This window comes from Anabas testudineus, chromosome 22 (genome assembly GCF_900324465.2).
Source record: "Anabas testudineus chromosome 22, fAnaTes1.2, whole genome shotgun sequence".
Classification (NCBI taxonomy): Eukaryota; Metazoa; Chordata; class Actinopteri; order Anabantiformes; family Anabantidae; genus Anabas; species Anabas testudineus.
The window spans coordinates 7,734,326-7,751,512 of NC_046630.1; the positions used below are offsets into that span (position 1 = coordinate 7,734,326).

Consider the following 17,187-nt stretch of genomic DNA (forward strand, 5'->3'; position numbering starts at 1 on the left):
CTGCTTCACTCATACTCACTCACTATGACATTTATTTGAAAACTATAGTTATTATTTTCTCTTCAGAATCTAATTAATAGTACAAAACACAGTATAATAATACGATTTCCATCGTATTATTACATCTAATACTGTATGGATTAGGTTAGTTAAAGGTAGCTCCACCTTTAGTAGCTTCAGCAACATAGTATTAGTATTACTTTTACATTGGTATTATGATTATGATTATGATTATGATTATTTCACTACTAGTTAAATTAATGGCCAGGGCTGCAATTACCAAGTCATTAGATACATCCACTGTCTGTAGAACTTTAGATTTAGAAACAACACAAATTATATATAGAAAATAATAATCCCAAATTATTTTATGTTACAGCAAAACAAATAAACTGCAGACTCAACAATCATTTCCACCTAAACATCCCAGAATCCACCACTGCCTAGAAGAGTGGGTTCCCATAGTGCCCTGTTTCCACACTGTTGCCGTGGAGCCTTGTTGCCAGGGTGTAGGTGGGGGTGGGAGTGTGCTACTGTAGTTTAATCCAAGATGAGAGAGAATGTGATAATTAGCAGACTGCTCAAAGCGGGCCTCTCAAAGAGGATTTGCAGCGTACCAACACACGCTTGCACAAACACACACACACAAACATACTGTACACACAAAATGACATTAACAGCTGCCTTTATCCCTGCTTGTAATTCAGCAGTAGACTCTGATCTGGTTTACTTTGGATAAATCATCCATGTGTTTGTTTTGGAATTCAGGACAGGTTAAAGGGTTATCGGTCTAAAGCTTCACATACTCCAGAATAATAGTAAAGCAGCCAAACAGGGGACACAGTGCACTAAAAAGCCTTTAGCACTTCTGTAGCTACAGCAGCTGTGTGAGAGAGAGCTTTGACTTGATCAGTGGGTGAAATTAGTGAAAGTTTTTCATAACAAAATAAAGAAGAGGCCATTCTGTTGGTTTGGAAAGCTTCTGAAAAGGAGCAGGGATGTTGACTATGATGACACAAATGATAGTGAGTCATCATATAACACATAAATTTAAAGGTAATTACATCCCTGAGGATTAAATGATGCTGTCAGTTTTGACTATTCGACATGTTTCCATTTGTCCCTAGATGTTTTCATACCTTCAGAGTTGGATTTCAACTGCAATCTCTTTCACTGACAGATGTGACTCATATAGGACAGGTGACACCCGCTCATGCTCATCCCCGACACATGTTGTTGCTCTCCTTCCAGCTGCTATAATCTGCTGAAAGCCTTGCTGTCCTGATTGTGTTATCACCTTTAATGGAATATTACTGACACAGTTTAGGTTCCTGACACGGGCCGGGCTGCACTAATGAAGATGAATCAAAGAGCTTTATCACAGTAGCGTTAGAAAATAGTCCCTTCAGCAAACACATGAAGTCAGTATATTTAATAACAAGGTAGAATGATATTATTTCCAAAGAAGTGAGCAGCAAGTTAAGTTTACACTTACAGACACGATCAGTTGGAAACATGGCTCTACTTGGCCGTATAACATCAATTACTAAATAAACTAAATTATCCCTCTACTAAAGATGGACAGTGACAGGATTGTCCCTCCTCTTCTCGCCTGATTAACTTACATGAGCACTTATAATCATTCCCACATCCACTCTCTTATTACACATCCATCATAGGACGTGGTGAGAATGGAGATTTGATGTTTTCTAATCAATAAATATGGTGCAGAATCTTATTTTTCTTCTTGCTTTTTGAATTTGAAGTGTCATAAGGTGTAAACACTAAGACAGTGAAGCAGAGAGAGTTTGTGAGAAATAGCCCTGTAAAGCAGGTGGACTGGAGAAGATATTATTATGTTGAATTATTAATTATTGTGCTTTGTGATGTGGAGTGACCAGGTCGAAGCAGCTGTAGATATTACAGCTCACAGACAGAGGCACAGACAAACACATGCACTCATTCAAAGTCATCTGTAAATGCACCCATGACCTTTAGTCTCCAGAGACCCTCCCGTGTCCTCCCACGTCCGTACTAGTCATTAGTTACCTTCCATTAGCTGGTGACTTGTCAGCTGTTTCTGCCATAATTTATTCATTTGTGTTGGTCTGCATCTTCCTCAGCCTCCTCTACTTTTTTTGCCACCTATTTTATACTGTATATTTTGTGAACTTCCTACTTCATCATCACCATTGTCTCTTTTTGGCGTCTTTCGGTCCTCAGTCTCCTCGTCTCTGTTCTCCTGTCAGTCCTTGATAGCCAGGTTGTCAGATGCTGCCTCTGCTCCTGTGAGTCACGTCTTTTCTCTCTTTCTGTCTCCATTTGTTTATGTGTCATTCTTCTGTATTCTCCTTTTTATTTTTATTTAATTTCATCTTCTGTTCATAAAAATAAAAGTAGTAAACGTATTTCAACAACAATTGGAGGAGTTTTGTACAGAGACATTCCTCATCTTTAGATAATGACTTCGAATGATGCTGGTGATCCCCCAACATCTCCTTTAGTGGCATTATAAGGTCAAAACTTAAATTATTTCATGAAATATGTCAATTTCTATTAGATATCAATGAATTATTACCTCCTACTGATTCATTAACATTTATTGTTTCACCATCATCAGGTTAACATTTCAGTTTGATAGTATTTGAGCTACTTGTGTTTTGTTTTTTTTACTGAAAACTATACTCAAAAATTAGAATTGGCTTGCGGCTAAAAGGATATATTGTGATTCAAATATGAATATAACACAGCCTGTGTAGACAGCCGCATTGATTGAAATAGAAACCTATATTTTCCTCACAACTTTGAGACAATGAACGCCTCCTGCAAAGACACACCCTTGGTCTTGTTCAACAACAAATGTTGCTCCTATTTTACATTGCATTGGAGTAACTGGAGCAAATCATGACTCATGACTAAATGTTGAATACATTTGTACAATTTGAATAGGTGCCTGGTGCCTTTCTGTGTAGAGTTTGCATGTTCTCCCTGTGCCTGTGTGATTTTCTTCTGGGTGCTCCGGCTTCCTACAACAATCCAAAGACATGCAATTAGATTAACTGGTGATTCTACATTGCCAATAGGTGTAAATGGTTGGCTATTTTTATACTGTGATAGACTGAAAACGTGTCACAGCGTTAATAGGAAAAGTGGTTAAGATGGATGTTTGTGTTTGTGTGTTTTTATATAACAAGGTATATTGATGTTCAGTTAAGTGACTGTTGAGTGCACTGTTTGGTGAGTGTGTGTGTGTGTGTGTGTGTGTTTGTATGCATGCAGACACAGATTATATGTTTGCCTCTGAGATTCATCAGTGTGTGTTGAGGTGTGAGGGGTCTTTAATCAGTGACTGTCTCCGGGCTGATTCCTGAATCAAATGGCACAGGTGTCCATGAGATTGCCTGAGCAGAAACAAGGCCATTGTCACACAACACACACACGCATACAGATGTTCAAGCATCTGGGCCAAATGCTCGGGGGATATTCTCTCTTATGTCTTCAATAATGAAGGATTATTAGATGGTCAAGATTTTTCTGCCTTTTTAAGTCTTCTAATTTCTTTCATTTCTGCATTTATGAAGAACCGGATTTTTCTTTTTTCTACAGTTAGTGTTTAGTGTTTATTAAGTGCGCTTCAACTGGATTCTGTTTATGCTGAAGTGTGAAAGTCTCAGGACTTTCTTTCGATGATACATCACACTTAAAATGACCTTACCTCTATTTATATATAGTGCATGTGACAAATAAATCTTTTGAATCTTAAATTTCTTTGTGACAGTCATGTATTGTAAAGTAATGCAATAAGAAAACATTGTTAGTCTGAAAAAACTGTGTCAAGTTTGTTTGTTTCCTGCATAAAATTCTGCTTAGCACTCCTGCAAACCAGCTTTGTAACTGAATACTTATCTTAATAATCCAATACTCAGACATACTGAATCAGAATATCTGCCAGTCGGACACCTTTTAATGCATTAGGTTACTAAAAATGGCAACTATAGAGCTGGACATCTGTACTCTTACCGTGCACAAAGGAACTTAGCAAATAGCATTTCTTAAGCAGGATGTTTAGGTTATCTTTCAACACCCATTAGAGTGCAGCCTGAGCTGTGAGGTCAGGGGTTGTGTTTGAGGTTAACAACTGAGGTTGGCTGAGGTGTAATGGAGCATGATGAAATGTGATGGACAGAGATGAAAGCCGGGGTTGGACTGTGGAACGGTTTGGAGAGAGTAGCAACAGAAGTTGTTTTCATATTAGGTTTTAACACAGAGAAGGATTCAGAGTTTGTTGTCATGCATGGCAATTTCTATCTGTCTGAGCCAGTAGTAGATGGGGGGAAGGGAGGAGGACACAAAGAAGAGGAAGAGTTGTTGGTGTGTGCAGGTTGTAATGCTGGCAGGTCATTTATAACCGTCTCCTCTTCATTGCATGTGTGCCGGAGATTGCACATGGCTCAGGTAAAGTACATTGATCTGGGACTAGAGACTATTTAATGTAAAGGAAAGACGGATAGAGAGAGAGAGAAAGCAAAAGCATTTACAATTAGTTATTTTAGATTTACAATTAGTTATTTGGCAGATGCTTTTTTCACAACTTATAAGTGAGGTACAGAGCAAGCAAATATCTAAGCCAAGGACAAAAACTATAATGTAAAAGGCTGAAGAAAGAGCTAAAAACATCTTTAAGATATGTTGGAGCTTCATTATTAGGTGCTTTACATGTGAGAAGAAGTGTTTTAAACTCTATTGTGGATTTCACAAGGAGCTAATGGAGAGAAGCTAATATAGAGAAATATGATCTCTCTCGCTAATTCCAGCCAAAACTCTGGCTGCAGCATTTTGGATTAACTGGAGACATTTAAAGGAGTTACTGGGACATCCTATTAATAGTGAATTACAATAGTCCAGTCTAGATGTAAAAAATGCATGGACTAGTTTTTCAGCATCACTTTGAGAGAGGATGCTCCTAATTTTAGCAATATTCCTCAGGTAGAAGAAGGCAGTTCTAGATTTCCTTTATGTATGATGTATAGGAGATATCCTGGTCAAAGATAACTCACAGTATTACCTGAGGCCATTGTTATATCATCTATGGTAAGAACATGATTAGACATCATGACTCTGAGGTTTTTAGGACCAAACATAATAACTTTATCTTGTATGAATTTAGGAGTAGAAAAGTATAGGACTCTAATATGGATGTGCTAGTGAAAGGTAAAATATGTTTGAGCAGATGCGGGTATAAGAGACATGTTGTAGATGAATTAATTATTGAAATTAACTCGGCATGATCTACGAGAAAGAAGTGGTTTAAGTGTAAATGTGGTCTTACAAATAAATCTAAAGCTGTTGTGCATGCAAAACCATCCATGCCGGTTGCAGTGAGGATCTGATCAATTTTTTCTCTAATAGTTATGATTTCATTTGTAAAGAAATTCATGAAATCATTGCTGCTGAGAGTTAAGGGGATACTAGGCCCAGCAGAGCTATGACTCTTTGTCAACCTGGCTACAGTGCTAAAAAGAAGCCTGGGGATGTTCCTATTTTCCTCTAATAATGAGGAATAATATGTGTTTTTACAGAGGGGCAACAGTATTAATATAGGTGCCAAGAATGGTCTACATAAGCTATGTGTTCTGTGTCCTTTAGGGTCAGTGCTAAAAACTAGTATTAAATGTTCAACTGGAATGGGAGGTAATTTAATCAGTTAAAACAGGATGTACTGAAGGACTGTGAGCACAGAGCCTTGGGCTGGAGAGGTTATCAGGTCAAGTCACAGCATCTCCATCATTATAGTAGCTCTGTGTGGTGGAATCTGCCAGGCAGACACGTTGGAGTTAGGGGCGAGACAGGCTGACTGTCTACATACAGAGAGAGGAGTGAGGGGTCTATATATAGAGAGTTGCTGAGGAGAGAAAAACTGTGAAAGAAGGGCGATGAAGGAGGCTCTTGAATTTTTCAGTTGTCAGGCTCATTATAGATGTACAATGTTGTTCGTGCAAAGATAAAGTAAATGCAATGTTACATTTGTGGATCTCAGAGTCAGGAACACTTCTGTGTTTTTGTGAAGCATCAAATTCATTAATAAAGTCAACACCTCCAGAATAGTAATGTGCACTTGCTGATGTTTATTTGTTGAAGTGTGTCAGATACTGTATGTTGGTTAAAATAACATCAGTATGCATGTGACTGTCAGCCTTTTGCATGGTTTGACTGTAGCTCTGCTGTAACTCACTGTTTATTATGTGTAATTATAGTATAATAATGTTTGCACAACAGTGTCACCTTTTCTAAACCTTGTTTACTGTAGCTGAATAGGCAACTAACACTAGTTTGAGTATATAGTAGACTACTAGTGTGTGTCAGTGCACATAACCATGGCCACATTTAGCCACAGTGGTTGCTGCACTCATAAATGTAAGTTAGGATTATTGTTAAAATGTGTTAAAAGGTAAGCTCACAATTAATAGATGTAAGATTTGATGACAAGACAGCAGTGTTAAAGCTTCTATCCAGAGGCATCCAGATATTTTGCCCTCTAAGCTTACCTTGAACAAATGTGCTGTGTTATATATAGTACACTGTATATGTGTGTGTGAATGATTTCTGCCTGGTTAACACCACGGCCTGGGGCACAGCTGGTTTTCTATTATCATCAGTGAGAGTGTGTCAAATTGAATGGAAGAACAAAATAGAAAGAAACCAAAAAATGAAAGAAGGGGAAGGAAATTAATAAGATAAAGACTGTCAAGGACTGCTTGGGGGTATGGGACCATGTGTTGCTAAAACAATTCATTTCCTCCTCTGTTGCTTAGTCAATTCACATACACACTAAATCTGGTGTCCCATAGAGTATTTCATGGTTTAAACCTTGCCTTATACTTCATACTCAAGTAATTAAAACTTTGTTCTGGCATTACAGTCCTTCATACTTTATTAATACTTCCTTTACACCTGCTCCGCACTGGATTTAAATCCAGACAATAATGTTGTATAGTTAAACTCAGTCAACTTACAGTGAGATAGTAAATGGTTTCCAGTAACTGGTCATGGTTATCACCATAATCAGTTAATGAATGAATCATCCTTTTGTACATTTAAAATGACTGGTTGTTGTAATAAACTGGTGGTGTAGGCGAAGGAACAGTATGCGGTCTATTTATTGTCTTTAAAACGTTATTATCCCTATGGGACTCTGTCTCCCCTTATACTTCTCTTGCTTCCTTTTCTTTTCTCTCCATCGAGTGCTATGTTGTGCCCCCTTTTTAGGGGTTGGAGGTCAGAGGTCTGTGGCTCTTTGAAAGAAGGCTTTGTCAGCGTGGAAAGATGTAGGAAGAGCACACTTCCCATAACCCTGAGTCAAACATACACTTGTACTTATATCTTTGTGAAGACACACAATGACATTATGTAGTTCCTATCCCACGTCAGTTGTCCACACACAGAAATGTTTTAGAAGAAGATAGAAGACTAGATACAAGTTAGAAGATAGCTACAGAAAGATTATTAAGAATCAGTGGAAGTTTTGATGAATTTAGGTCAAAAACCAGAAGGTGATTTTAAGGTGTTTGTTTGGTGGGAAGCTGAATACATCCAGCAGAGGCGTCATTACTTTATGTAACCACACAATGTTTTTTTTTTTTGCACCTTGCACCACTTAACACCAGCGTGTTTGTGTTACACAGGGGGCCCGTGTTTGGGTCAGAGAGAAGGAGCAGTTCCTTCCCGCTACTGTCAACTCTTGTGGAGATGGAACCCTTGTGGTCACAACCGACTATGGAGAGGTAAGAAATGTTTATGCACTCACACACACATTCATACTGTCTGCCCTTTTTTTTTAATCATGTTATCATCAAAACCTGCACAAACCCCTCTGGGAACCTTGACCACAGCTAATGCAATTTTGTAATAGATTCCTTATGTAAGACATACAAAACTGTTGAGACCTGGAAATTAGTTTCAGTTATAGGGTCACATAGCTTGAAGTAACTGCTTGGGGTCGTGTTCAAAGTAAAACACTTGTTTTACTACAAGGTCCAAGGTTACATTTGAACGCATTTAAACCAAGTGGGTTAGTGTTTGTAGTCAGCACCTCTTAGACGACCATCAAAGCTGTGATGATGTAGAAAAGCTGTTTACCAGCTCATCTACATGGGGTTTGTGTTGAACTTGTGTTGTGATGTGTAAAACTTTAAAAGGCCTCAGAATATCTTTTCTTTTTTTTTGAATGCAGCTGTTTATTTAGCAAACTTTCTAAATGGAACAGAAAGTTGCAAACCCTGCTCAGGCTGAAAACAAATTGAATTAGTTTAAACCAGACAGCAGAACTAAAAAAATTCTAACAATGTAGTACTGATGAGTAAAAGATGCAGTAGTTGCTTGTGATGTGTTGTAAAGGTCAGAGTGAAGGTTAGGCACCTGTGCAGGTTCCCCCTTGTGTGGATCAATAAAAAACTCTTGGTGATGATGCTCTACTTTCCTGTCCCAGATCCTTCCTCCTCTTCCTCTTCATACATATGCAAAATTCATCTCTGACACACATTCAGCCTCCAGAGGAGATCTGCAACAGATAAAAAGCATTATGGGAGAACAAACGCACATTCTAGTTTTAGAGCAGCGTTGTCTATGGCCAAAGCCCAACCCTGTAACACCACACATCCTGCCAAAATAATGGAATTGAATGCTTAAATCTCATTATGACTATGTGTGTGTGTGTGTGTGTGTGTGTGCATGTGCTCAAATAATCTGTGTCAGGGCAAGGACATGCACACGTTGCTCTTTGGATTTGATGTTTTTTGATGGCTGACACAAACACACACACATGCGCTCCAATTGGCAGCATTTCGATGGAGCTAATAATAGATTTGCCTTTTTGGCCCTAATTCAAGTCTCTCCATCCACGCTTTATACCCCCAAAGAACATCCACATCTACACTCTTCTATATATGCACAATGTTTTGTGGTCCTTAAGATATAAAATGGCCAAATGCTCTGAAATTTTTTGGTATAGCTGCTTCCATTTCTTTGTTCAGTGACACAGCAGGGACAGACAGGCCTTCCCAAAATAGAGGATTGGTTATACAGTAGGAGCCGGCATTCTCTTTGCTCTGGATTATGTATGTCCTTAACTCCCCCCACCCCCAATACAGCGCTCTCTGCATTGCCTCCCCACTAGATGTTGGTGTTTAAATGTTAGCTCTGCTGGAGGTGGTGAATATTTGATAGAAAATTTGCAGGATGTGGGCTGTACACTGTTACTACAGGATTGGAGCCATGCAAACATGCCTGGTTCACAATATTACCAGCTTGGGTGACAAATGCTGTGGTTGCAAAATAATGGTATAAGCTTCCATGTCAAATCAGCACAATTCACAAGTACAAGGGGTATATACAACCTTGTACATCATAGTCGTTGGTCCTCAGCTTTCAGGTTTTAGATTTAGGTGCTTTACGCAGGCTAATGGTATATATTTAATCTTTACTATTCTGTGTGGAGTGTGCATGTTGAGCCCATGCTTGCATGAGTTTCCTCTGATACTCTGGTTTCCAAAGTCCAAACACATGCAGTTAATTGATCACTTTAAATCGCCTGCACAGTTTGAATGTGAGTGTGAATTATTATCTGTTTCTATGTCACTATACTTCAGCCCTGAGGCTGCATCGGCTCCAGCACCACTGGGACTCTTAAAAGGAGTTTCCTCAGATTGGTAAGACTGGGCTTGTGCACAAATATCTCATGCATGATCTAAGGTTTGCTCTTTACAGGTCTGTATACTTCATTGTGCAGAAAATAGATCATGGTATATGCTAAAATACAAACAGACAGGAGACACAAGACAAAAAAAAGCCACAAAAAGCCACATTTGTACATGTATCCTCATACTTAAATTATTGTGTGGCAGTCAGTGTGAGGACACTCATTGACATAATTCATTCTCTAGCCCCCTACTGTTGCATAGGCCATGCTAATCTACTCTCTCAAATTTTAATTTATCACTTGTACTGTGTCTCTCTAACCCAAACCATCATGACTAACTGCCTCATCCTAAGATTTACCCTAACAAATAACAAATTCTAACCCCAACCCAAAAACCCTTCTCATTGTGAAGACATTTTTACAAAGTGAGGACATTTTTAGCAGGTCCTCACAATGAGAAGGGTGTTTAAAGAGCAATTCTGGGGTTAAGACTAGGTCATAGTAGCCATATAAACACACACACACTCACAGGTTATGTTTGCGATGAGTTATGGATGATGTGTGTTATGTGACCTGGATTTCAGTTGCATGCCTGCATTAAAGCTGTAGTGAGAGCTCACGCAAGTACAGAACATGCTGCAGGGATGCCTTACAACTTGTGCACACATAAAATCACACACACAGACACACCGACATAGAAATACTGAGACACGCTCTGTCAAATGTGCCTAATGAAAGATCCAGAAATTACTTGTTTGGTCTGATTCCTCACAGAAACAAGCTGATGTTGCTGTGTGATCTCCTGACCCACATTCCTTTTCACGCTTTCCTATTTGTAACCCTCTGAGGACCTTGCAGTTACTCATTCGCTTAGTATTGTATCATGAGATTAACTTAACTAACACACAAACATCTCCCTATCTGTCTCCTCCCTTGTCAATCCAACTCACCATGTGCTGTGGGAGGGAAAGCAGCAATGCATGTACAGGAGGGTGATGTGTGTTTTGAGGTGTAAACTAGTATAAGATTATCCTCATGTTTGTGACATGGTTCTATGAATGTCAGTCTTTCAGGTGGGTTGTCCATCAGTGTGGTCCATTTACATTTTGCTTTTATTTAAAGCGACTTACAAGTGAGGTACACAGCAAAATGAGGCACAAGTGCACTTTGAACCAGAATAAAATATCTCAACAACTATTGGACAGATTGGTGAACCTCTGCCTGGCTTTATCTGTATTTTGTATTTAGTGCTAATTAAGAGCATGTAAACAGAGTTAATAGAGGCCTATAGAATACACAGGTCACTGTATCTCTCTCACCCAGTAATGCCTGTACTGTTAACACTTTACTCATAAATGTGAATTTCATTGTTTAATTAAGATACACTGTTTTAGAGCCATTAACTATGTGAAAACTATGACCTGTTGGTGGTGCCACAGGATCACTAAAGTTTAAAAGGTCACCTAATAATCCAGTCTTTCATAGCAAAGATCAAGGTCAAACTGCACATCTTAGTGAGACTGACACATTCACACACAGTCTCTGTATCAACATCTCCTTGTTAGTGTTTTTCTCTCACCATTTCCATATCTTGCTTCTGTTCCTCTCTCCAACAATGAATTATTGAATATGAAGTATCCCGTTTTAGACTCTCAAACGTATTGCTTGTGCCTCACATGCAGTGCAGTTTCTGTGGGAATGTGTCCTTTGTGCACGAAGAAGCCATGTACACAATGAGTGTTAAAAAAAGACGATGTTTGCAAACCTCCTTTTTTCGTTTTCCACTTTAGCTGCATTTTATTTTAGTCACTGACACACTTTTCTACTTCATAGCATCTCCTCTCTCCAAATCATTTGTATATGGGTTATCCCAAGTGGTTTTCCCTAAACATCTCTGCATTATCTGCAGTTTATATTTGAAAGCAGCTTTGGCATTAAAAGCAATTGCAAAACGCATAATAGTAGATATTTATTTGCTTTAATCTCACAGTAAAAATGTTCATGCCTTTTTCAGAGAGATTATGATTGAACATAGGCTATTATTTAAAGATTTCCTGGCACCACACAATGAGGGTGGAAGCACTTTGACAGCAAAGATCCAGTCCTCATTTTATTCAACTTTGCATCCTTCCTCCATTCACATACCGATACTGTGAGCTGTGATGTGTGTGTCTGTATATGCACTATAATTTACCCTGATTGCAAAGGCACTCTCGACTTTCTGATTGAAATGGCTCTGGGTAAGCTTTCAATTACAGCTAGGGGTCTCACATTGAGCCATTTAGTTATTAGGTGAGTCTGCGTGAGCGAGCACACAGCAATCCACGTACTTTAGATAGACAGTTAGAGAGATAGATGAGAGAGACTTGAAGGGAGGAAAAAAAGAAAGTTAAGGTGATGCATCATAAATGTAACATGGAGTCTGCAGGCAACAGCAAGTAAAGGTTAAAAGAGACAGACGACAAATGAGGGGGGGGGGGGGGAAGACGTAATAAGAGGTTGAAATGTGGGAAATTCAGTGTGGAGCAACCAGAAGAGAAAGTGGTGAATTAATGAAGAGTGGGTTGATATGATGTAGGTAGAGGCAGAGAGAAAAGTGAGGCAAACAAAAGAGAAAGGGAAGCGATAAAAGAGGAGTAACACACAAAGGGAAAAAGAGATGAGAGAGGCAGTGATGTTTGAGACATGAAGGCATGGAAAATCCAGAAAGAAAAAAATCAGACAGAAGGGCGAAAGTAGGGGAGAGAGATTTAATAGGGTGAGAAAGCTTAAGAGACGGGGGGATGGTGGTGGTGGGATAGCCTAATGGACTTTGATATCGTTTGCAAGACTCTCTGTGTTTCTAAGTGGATTGTATGGAATGTGTTCTCTCTTTTCCATCCTCCCAGATTCAGGAATACACTTGTGTGTAGTTGTAACACATTAAATATGAAAGCAATTCTGTAAATGAACAACTGCCCAAGCCTTGACTAACAGACATACTAATGGATCTCATTACTGCGTCACATTTCTCGGACATGAATCCATCTCTGTGTCTCCTCTGCATATTAGGTAGCAGGAAGCATACATTGTGGTTTATCTGAGTTTTTCATTAAGTTTGTTATTTGTGAAAAGTAAAGCGACAGTACACTCTTCAACACGCAGGTTTCCATTCATAGTGAACAAATTGACGCTCTGTGCAGTGGAAGACAGCGTTACTGGGGCGAAATAGATTGATTTAAGAACTGGATGTCTCTGAGTGCCTACAGCGTGCTCCTCTGCCACTATCAACAGACTTTCAACACATCTGTTACAGCAACACACACCCACTGGAGGCTGGCTGTGGGACTGAACTGACACATTAACAACCCAGTATTACAACGACTGTGGTTTCTATTCTTAGATGTTGATTGGAGTTGATTTTACTGTAATGAACAAATTACCTTTATCCTGAAATACAATCAGAGTCATATCCTGTCCTGGTGTGTGTGTGTGTGTGTGTAGATTGTATGTAGACAAAAAATATCGGGATCATTGTAGCACTCTGTGTGAGCCTGACTTCAATACACACCGAGCTGCTTTCACCTGTCAGGTCCTGCCACATCAGATCATCAGTTACTCTCTCTTCTTCTCTGTTTCTGTCCTTAGTCTTTGTGTCCTTCCTTTTCCTTCCCCACACATCGTGTCCCTTACTCTCCAGTTGCTATGGCGATGCCTGATATCGATGAGATTGGGGTCTAGGGAGGAAAGCAACGCGCTGTACTCTCATCCGGTGGATTTTCTTTGTGTTGCATCACAATTAGCCACTCCATGCTAAAAATGTAAAGCCCTGCAACATAGTGTCTGAACAAGAATTAATACAATTAGTATCTAGTATAGATGTATATAATTACCAGCATGACAAGTTAAACTCAGTTATTTAGAAATGTACAGAAATGTACTAATACTGCAATGTAATGTAATACAACATAAAACATGAAGGACTTTCAGCGTGTAGTGCATTTTGACAGTGTGGAGCAATAAACTAAAAAAAATAAAGCTAATAAACATAAAGGATAATTAAACATAAATGATGACCCTCAAAGTTTGGTACACTTCACAGTGTGCAAGGCAGTAATTGTCTGTTGGGTGCTGTAGAGCTGTCATCGAGTTTTGACCACCAACCTGGATTTGCAGTCTTTCCAGAATCTGTGCTACTCATCACCAATTGTTGAACCTTGGTGGCAACTGAAAGGGTTCATTTGGCAGCAGATGGCAAGAGAATAAAGGCGATGACAGAAAGCTCTCTAGATGTCAAATTTGTAACACCAGTGTCAGGCAGTTTTGGCCTACTTTCTGTCCTTTTCAACTAGCAAAAGGTTGAAAGAGTGCAGGTCAAAGCAACGCTAGGGAAAGCTAAACCTTATATTTAAATTACACTAAAATGAAGGTGTGAACTTTTAGTACCTTAATAATACAGTGTGACTTGTTTTGTGGAAGCTGCTGCTGCTGCTGCTTTAGGTTAAATAAAGTGGAAATAGATATTGAGGCAAAAGGGGATTATTCATAAAAACATCACCATCAATAGGTGATTAGTGACAATCTGAATGTCTTGTTGTTTTCCAGGTGTTGTACCTCCAGCAGGCCGAGGTTACCAGGGAGCGGGTATATGCTATGCACCAGTCCAGCATCGATGGAGTGGAGGACATGTCAGCACTGGCGGAGCTGCACGAGGCCGCCATCATGCACAACCTGTACCAGCGCTATCAGAAGGATAGTATCTATGTAAGTGCATTTACATAGGCACGTGTCTGCGTGCGTTTTAGTCGATTTTAGTACCTGAGTGTGCATGTACATACATGGCCATTAAATGTTTAAATTATGATAGTAGGGTTGTGTCATTTCCTAAATGTATTTAAAATAAGAAACTGAAAAAACATATTTTGTTGTGTCACCTGATCTGAGCTTCACATGAGCTTTAACAGTTTGGTAACTTTTTCAAGTCGATCCCCTCTTCACATATAATAAGATAAATAAGATTTAGTTGCCTTGGATATCTGAGCTCATTAAATAGATATACTACACATTGCTGTAGATTCCACACAAATGTCATCATAGTGAAACATTTGGTTTTTACAGTTTTGAAAACTGTTCTGTCGACTAAGAAGAACAGTGAAAACGTGATGAATCATGTGCATTAGCTGATGCCCTCCTTATCCATTACATCAAGGTCTATTTATTATAATCAAAGCAAAGAAATTAGACATTTGAAAAGACTGGAAATATTACCAGACAGCACACCACTAACAGCTTTCCTGGGTGTGACCTAATCTAGATGATGAAATATTGTCCATGCACGGATTTCCCTTAAGCTGATCATAAGAATTTCCCTCCATGGGTCAGCTTTCTGTGTCACTGTTCGTGTGCTTATGTATCCTTCAGCGCAGCTTTGAATATGCGTGCACAAATGCACAGACAGGGTAATACGACACAACGGAGGAGATGCTGAGTATGTGTGTTTTTTTGTTTATAGAGCAGAAGAGTTGAGTGCAAGGTGACTGTTACAGTCACAATAGTTCAAAATGGAAATCTAGCCTCCCTCCTCCATCATCTCCGTGATTTGACCTCAGCTTTCTAATAAAAATGATGACTTGTCCTAATGTCATATTTCGACTCTGTGTTTCCTCAAATCCAGATTAATATCACCAAAATCCTGCTTTAATATCTGACATAAATGTACTGTATATGTTTTCATTTGGCTGCTTTCAGACTAATATCGGCAGCATCCTGGCAGCCGTCAACCCCTACAAACAGATCCCAGGACTGTATGATCCAGACAGGGTGGACCTTTACTCCAAGCACCACCTAGGGGAGCTCCCTCCACACATCTTCGCTGTGGCCAATGAGTGCTATCGCTGCATTTGGAAACGCCACGACAGTCAGTGTGTCCTCATCAGGTATGGAGGAGGAGGCAATTTCCATACGTCAGTATGCTGAATATCAACTTGTTTCACTCTAATTATAGCCATTATAGCCTTGTGCCACTAAAAGAAAGTCTATCCATCTATTTTCTATAAATCATGATTTTCGGGCCTCTCAGGGGATGGCAGCCTGTCCCATCATGCACTGGATGAAAGGGTTGTTCTGCTGTTCCACAGTTATAGTTCACACGTATTTTTTTAAATCCATGCATGCAATGAATGAATGTATAGGTAAATGAAAAGTTGCACAATGTGCCAGTAGGCAGCCTTGTGACCTGCGAATAAAGCCAGGCTATCATTTTTCCCCATTAGCTAAGCTCACCAGCTTGTTTGATTGTATAACTTAAAATTTACCATTAACCCTAAACTTCTCATCTAACACTCTGCAAGAAAGCAAACAAGCCAGTTCCTCAAAAATGATGAACTGCTTACTGATGAGGTCAGCGGCAAATCTTTGTCTTTAGGTTACTGCGTCTCTCCGAGCAAAGAAATTAAGATTTACACTAATTCATCCGTCTTTTTCTTTAACATATATATATATATATATATATATATATATATATATATATATATATATATATATATATATATATATATATATATATATATATACTTGGAGCCCATGCAGACATAGGCAGACATTTATTTGTGCATTTGTTTCACTCTGTGTCCTGATTGAGATTGACTGGAAGCTAAAGCAGTAGCTCTGACGCTATCTTAACTTGTACATCAATTAAAACAATCAAAGCAGATGTCTGAATGTTAGAGAAGGTCACAGTGTATTTAATTAAATCAGCTGTGTTTGTGTATGTGTGTACATCAGTGGTGAGTCAGGGGCCGGGAAGACAGAGAGCACTAAACTGTTGCTGCAGTTTCTGTCGATGATGAGCCAGAACTCAGCTGGGACTCCCCCATCGGAGAAAAGCACACGTGTGGAGCAGGCCATCGTACAGAGCAGGTACCAGGCTCTGCTGTTTTTTTAAAATATTATGTTATTTACTCGATGTCACTTCTCAAAGTGAAGGGTTTCTTATAAGTAATGACCACACAGTTAAATTGTGAAGGCAGTTCAGTATGACCTGTGTTTTACATGTTAGGTGACATCAGTGACATAACAAAGCCCTCTAGTGGCTGTAGTAATTGTGATGGAATTAAAAGAGAATTTCTGGTAACATTTATTTCAAATTCATTGTCAAACTAGTTATTTGTAATGATAGCAAAGGTTTTCTGACATTAAAGAAATTCTTGTGATCTTTCCATAAACTTAATCAGATTTTATTGAGTCTGAAAGTAAACCTTTGTTAAAAGCATTGTCACATCATAAAAGGGTTTATTATTTAGTGTTTAGTTTAGTTTAATTTTGTTTAGAGTTTAGTATGAGAGGGTACATAGACTGAATATAGATATTACCTTATAAAATAATAAAAATGCGTGACATTTAACTTAGACGTAAGAGAACCCACATAATGTTACTCTCACTTAATAAGCAATATTTCATTTGAAGTATCATATTCATGAATGAAAGGGTTTGCAGCACGTGGTGGATGTACTCTA

The 17,187-nt window shown here is 38.9% G+C and overlaps 1 protein-coding gene across 1 annotated transcript in view; it reads left to right on the plus strand.

The window, feature by feature from the left end:
- myo10l1 (myosin X, like 1) overlaps nucleotides 1-17,187 on the plus strand; it is a 43,160-nt gene that overhangs the window by 10,662 nt on the left and 15,311 nt on the right. The window contains 4 exon segments of the mRNA XM_026340170.1: nucleotides 7,683-7,781; nucleotides 14,279-14,437; nucleotides 15,422-15,609; nucleotides 16,457-16,591. Of these exon segments, the coding sequence (XP_026195955.1) occupies nucleotides 7,683-7,781; nucleotides 14,279-14,437; nucleotides 15,422-15,609; nucleotides 16,457-16,591 (581 nt within the window).